The sequence below is a fragment of the Triplophysa rosa genome, linkage group LG6, assembly GCF_024868665.1.
Source record: "Triplophysa rosa linkage group LG6, Trosa_1v2, whole genome shotgun sequence".
In the NCBI taxonomy this organism is placed as follows: domain Eukaryota; kingdom Metazoa; phylum Chordata; class Actinopteri; order Cypriniformes; family Nemacheilidae; genus Triplophysa; species Triplophysa rosa.
The window spans coordinates 1,081,099-1,087,274 of record NC_079895.1 but is presented as its reverse complement, the minus strand read 5'-3'; the positions used below and the strand labels follow the sequence as shown (position 1 = coordinate 1,087,274).

Here is a 6,176-nt window from a genome sequence, read left to right as displayed (position 1 = left end):
CTCTCTCTCTCTCTCTCTCTCTCTCTCTCTCTCTCTCTCTCTCTCTCTCTCTCTCTCTCTCTCTCTCTCTCTCACACTCTAGGGGGTGTTAATATAGGTTAATATATTACGTGTTCAAATAACTTTACGTCACAGTAACTTATGACTGGTCAAAATTTAAAACAGTGTACAGTTCCTTCATGTGTGTCTCTCTCAGTTCCCTCAAACACAGTTTGTATTTGTCAGCTGTGGATGGTGAAATGAATCCAGCGCAGGCCGCGAGCGCGAGTGCATTATGACGGTGGGAGGAGTCGATGCTATTGAGAGACAATTAGCATGAAGAGCAAAGCATTGAGCGTCTCAGTGACAGCATGAATGCACGAGAGCAGGAGAAAAGAGACGAGAGCCTGGGAAAAACCCCGCGGCTAAACACCACACAGACACACAATTAACCAATGAATGTTATTGTGTAAATTAATGTTGTCTAAAGCTGCTGCCAAGAGCTCAGTATTCTCCCGTTCCACAGGCTGGAATGCCAACCGTGCAAGATTTTTTGTTTTTGCTTAAATACGCAAGAAAATGTGTCAAAGACGGAGAGAGAGATTATGCTGGTTATTTTAACAGACGATGAGCTCATGAAGGACTTTGCTGTGTGTGTCAGAGAGAGAGACTCGGACCCTCTAGAATCTCTAGAATGTTCCTCTGACATTTTCACTCAGTCAGTCTTCATGAATTATTGTTTGTGCACTCGTCTCAGAGAGAAACCAAACTCGTGCCATTATGCCATTTGGGAAATGATGATAAGTGACCATGTATATATACTTACTATAGTATTTACACGCTACACCACAGTATTCTGAGCTGTTCAGATGATTTATTGGAGACATTTTAAACACAGCGTGAGCAAACATGAGCTGGAAGCACTCAATGCTTCTCTATAGAAAACCAAAGGCTTGTTTATTTTATTGTCATAATTCCAGAGCCGATGATTTACATCGTCTGTCGCCATTGTTTCTATTGTTCCTCATTTTGTAAGTCGCTTTGGATAAAAGTATCAATAATCACATAATTCATAATTCACCAGACTATATGAATAACACACACTGACAAACATAAACACACGACTGGCAGACAGATGATTTGTCAAAATCAGTATTTGTAATTAATTATGCAAAATACAACAAAATATTCTGAATTGACCCTGAACACACAAACTGAGTTTGAGCTCTCATTCAACACTTGATCGAATCTTTATTTAACCAAATTCAAGCCAAATTGTGTTCTTTCTTTCAAAGAACACAAAAAAATTCTTTCAAAAAATCCAGTCTATAAGCAAGTGAAATGTTTATATGAGCGTTCACACAGGCGTGAAAAACCTTTGAACATGAACTTTTCTCTCAGTGGATCCTGTGGGTTTTTGATACGGGACACGCAGGAATATTCTAAATATTTCTGCAGACGGTGATGTATATTCACTACATGCATGAATCATCTGTGTGTGTCCTTAAGAACTTAACAACATTGTTATGTTTGTGTAAACTCAGACATCAACATTATTTCAAGAGAGAAAAAAATCCCTCAAGTGAATTTTTCTTTTTTCAAAATCTTGGAAGTTTTAAGTTCTTAAAGTTACAGTATGTTTTCATAGAATATCATGCTGTTTTATCTCCGGAAGCTCAAGGGAAATTAAGATTCTTTGTGAGATGAGCTCTTTAAATGTAATCCTTATTGTATAAACATTTAAAGGGTAAAAATGACTGCATTATGAGAATTAACATTATTAACATTAATGGATGGATGGATGGATGTCAAATGTCCAGATTTATGACAGTGACCCAATGACATTTAAAAACGTGTGAAGCAAAATATACAGCTTTTTCTTACTTTCAAATTCCTGAACTTACAGCTCTGTGTGCGTGCATGCGTGTGTGTGCATGTGTTTGTGTGTGTGTGTGCGTGCGTGCGAGCATGTGTGTTTGTGCGCATGCATGGGTGTGTGTGTGCATGTGTGTGTGTGCGTGCATGTGTGTGTGCGTGCATGTGTTTGTGTGTGTGTGCGTGCATGTGTTTGTTTGTGTGTGTGTGTGTGTGTGTGTGCGTGCGTGCGAGCATGTGTGTTTGTGCGCATGCATGGGTGTGTGTGTGCATGTGTGTGCGTGCGTGCGTGTGTGTGCACGTGCATGTGTGTGTGCGTGCGCGTGTGTGTATGTGCGCGTGTGTGTGTGCATGCATGTGTGTGTGCGTGTGCATGCGTGCGTGTGTATGTGTTTGTGTGTGTGCGTTCATGTTTGTATATCCCGGTGGGGACCTAAACCTGAATACACACCAACACATGGGGACTCGTGTCACTGTGGGGACCAAAATTGAGGTCCTCATGGGCACAAAAGCTTATAAATTGTACAGAACAATATTTTTTTTAAATCTAAAAATGCAAAAAGTGTTCTATGATCTTTAGGTTTAGGGATAGGGTTAGGGATAGGGGATAGAATATACAGTTTGTACAGTATAAAAACATTACGCCTATGGACTGTCCCCACGGGGATAGTAAACCAGACATGTGTGTGTGTGTGTGTGCATGTGTGTGTGTGTGTGGGAAGGGTAAACCCTACGGTATGGGGCCAAAATGTCCCCACAAAGATGACAATATCCAAAATCCTTGTCCTTGTGAGGACATTTTTTGGTCCCCATGAGGAAACAAGCTTATAAATCATACAGAATTCACTTTTGTGAAAATGTAAAAGAGCAGACAGTTGTGTGTGATTGTTAGGGTTAGGGGTAGGGAATATGATGAGTTTGTACAGTATAAAAACCATTGTGTCTATGGAATGTCCCTATAAAACATGGAAACCCAACATGTGTGTGTGTGTGTGTGTGCGCGCGCGCGCGCGTGTGTGTGTGTGTGTTCATGTTTGTATATCCCGGTGGGGACCTAAACCTGAATACACACCAACACATGGGGACTCGTGTCACTGTGGGGACCAAAATTGAGGTCCTCATGGGCAAAAAAGCTTATAAATTGTACAGAACAATATTTTTTACAAATCTAAAAATGCAAAAAGTGTTCTATGATCTTTAGGTTTAGGGTTAGGGTTAGGGATAGGGGATAGAATATACAGTTTGTACAGTATAAAAAACATTACGCCTATGGACTGTCCCCACGGGGATAATAAAACATACGTGTGTGTGTGTGTGTGAAGGGTGGTGTTGTGTTTGGCTGAATCAGGGCTCTTTCTCATCCAAAACCTCAGAGCTCTTATTCAATTCATCCCAAACTTTATTTAAACTTTAGGGCTAAAGATTCCTTCAGCAGGACATCACGGAGCTCTTTACAGTTTAACAAACATCATCTAAAAATCCCCTGACAACCTGATTTCAGTCCCTTTAATATCTTCACATCAATATCTGCATTTTTTAAATAAATATTTTATTTTCTGTTATTGGCTTTGACATGTATAAATCAGACATTATGTTATAGTTTTATCAAAATAGTGGAAAATACTGTTGACATACGTAACACGTAAAAAAAAAAAAGTATTATCTTACTTCAGCTGAAAGTAAGAACCTCATTTCCAGCATCTGAAAAATCTCCATAAAACACTGTGGAAGCTTTAAGTTAATACACGGTAAAAAAAGTAGAAACAGACATTTATATAATAAAAAAACATCTAACCGAGAACACTGACTTCCAATGAGCTTCATTTAATACAAAATGTTCATAGTCTTATGAACAAACATCTTCATACGAAACCTGCAAGACACAAAAACAGTCACGGAGTCCGCAGTCACCAAATCCTCAAATATCCAGAAGGCAGAGGTCTGATTTCTCTCATATCTCATGCTTTTGATTCAGGAAGAGAAACAGCCGTGGTTCTTGGCAGAAGTGTTTTGGCTGGAGTGTGACGATCTCACAGAGGTCGAGTCAATAACACAGAAGAACATCAGCCAGATGAACGGAGCTCAGGCTTCAGCACTCTCTGATTCACTTCACGTGTGTTTCACAGAGAATCCAGCACAATAACACAAATCAATGTGAGTTTGTGGATTCAGTGCTCTGCCTTACTGCATTTAAGTTCGTCTTCATTCAGTATAGAAAAGAATCGGTTTCTTCAGGATTGTACTCAAGAAGATCCTTCATACGTACTGCTCGGCCTCGCCCTCGTTCAGAATAGTGATGGATCCGTCGCCGCTCTTCATCTCAATGTTTTTCGCGGGAGAATTCTCCGGCAGCTGCGCTAAGTCTTTAAACACATCCACATAATGAGTAAAGCCCGGACCCCAGTTCAGCAGGTTATCCCAGTTGAAGTTGTTGGATCCATGGCCCAGTTTGTGGGGTAGAGTGTGATGATGATGATGGTGATCAGAGAGGGTGTTGTGGTTACTGGCCGATCCGCCTTCCGCCCGCCGGCTGGAGTATCGCCTCTGTCTCAGCCTCCCGCCGTGATCCTCGTCGTCCGCATCGGACTCGTTGACCTGCGAGAGTTTGGGCACACGAGATCCGTAAGAGACGGCTTTCTCTCGGTCGTACTCCATCTCAGAGCAGGTGAAGGAGTCGTGAGAGTCGCTGTCGGAGGAAGATTCGGGCGCGGGGATGCCGTCAGCGGGGTTCCGGACACGAGACAGCGGGCGGCGGCAGTCCTCTTCAGACGAGGAGCGTCCGTGATCGGCGCTGCAGATGCTGGGGTTTCTGGGTCGAGGTGTATTGAGCCGTTCCACCTCCTCTATAGACAGACCCACGGGTGGCCCGCTCTCTAGCGGAATCTGCTCGACGGGCTGCTTCAGGCGACTCCCGGGACGAGAGCCGTGACCCGCCATCGTCTGAGGACTCTTACTGCGGCGGCCCAACCTGGTGGCGTAATTGAACATGCCGGGTTGGCACCCGTCACCGTGGAGATCGAGCGGACTGCCCTCGCGCCGCGCCAGGTTGAGCTCACGGGTGGGAGTGTTTCGATAGAAGGACGAGGGCTTGGTGAAGGGGGCGGGGCTGTGACGGGACAGGGGATTGGGCGTGGGGCAGGCTGAGTGACTGAGGGGTGTGGAACGAAGGCCCTGGGTGTACGTGGGCTGATAGCTGTAGCTGGCGGCGCCCAGTGGGAGAGGAGACTGACGGGCAAAGCCCAGCGGACTGTGACGCTGAATGGAAAACTTGGGCGTGTGGCTCCGGAAGTGTTTGTAATGCTGGATGATGTCAGCATCTGACGGGGCGATGCTGCTGGCGTTGTCGATGTCATAGTGTTCCATGTCGCCCTCCGGCCCCACACACGGAGCACAGGGGGCGCTGGGAATGGTTTCGTTGCTGTGCGGAATGTCAGTCTCATCATAGATCAGGTAGGGATTTTCCCGCTCTATGATGTCAGGTTTGGGGTTTCCCTCGGGCTGTTTACGCACCGCCATGTCGTCTCTGTACGGCAGAATGTTGTCTGGATCGTCAAAAGCCACGTTCTCGCTGCCCTTCTTCTTTTTCTTCTTCTTCTTCTCCTTGGGTTTCTTCTCTTCTTTTGGCACTTTGGTTTTCTTGCGGCCCTTACAGTGGTTGCACAGGATGAGACTCAAAACCACCAGCGCGAGGACGGTGGCGCAGCTGCCCACGATGGCAGGCACAGCCCAGATGGGCAGACTCATCTCGCCGGCGGCGGCGGTGCCCGGGCTGCAGGTAAAGCCTCCGTTGGTTCCCAGCTTACACTCTGTACCCTGCGGACACCGGACGCCCAGACACGCCACGAGGCTCTCGCACGCTCTGCCCGTGTAGAACTCGTGGCACGTACAGGCGAATCCTCCGCGCGGGCCGGGGACACAACTGCCGCCGTGCTGACAGGGGTTCGAGGCGCAGTCGCCCGGAGGGACACACTGGTAGGTGTACCATTGATTCACACACATCAGGCCGTCCCAGCACGGGCCGCTTTCACAAAGATTTGGACCACGGCAGCCGATCTTCACTGATGGGTCCGTTTTAGAGATGGAGACGGTGCTGTGTTCACCGCTGAAGGGAAGCATCTCTCCGTTATATCTCACATACGCATAACAGCCATCAAAACCTAGAAACAAACACACAACACAGAGAGAACGGTCAGTCTAGTTTCAGCCTCACAAGGCCAGTATGTACCCACCCCTACACGGCACGTGCACTATGATTGGTTGGTTTACATGATGACGTGTGGGATTCTTGATGTGAAGAAGCTGCAAACTGAAGCCGCTGATGT

General features: G+C 46.0%; 1 protein-coding gene across 1 annotated transcript in view; it reads right to left on the bottom strand.

Moving 5' to 3' along the window:
• Positions 1 to 843: 843 nt before the first annotated feature.
• Positions 844 to 6,176, bottom strand: part of LOC130556163 (protocadherin Fat 4-like) — a 7,827-nt gene continuing 2,494 nt past the window's right edge. The window contains exon 2 of the mRNA XM_057336927.1: positions 844 to 6,011. Coding sequence (XP_057192910.1) covers positions 4,111 to 5,970 — 1,860 coding nt within the window. The 5' untranslated portion in view covers positions 5,971 to 6,011 and the 3' untranslated portion in view covers positions 844 to 4,110. The remainder of the gene's footprint in view (positions 6,012 to 6,176) is intronic.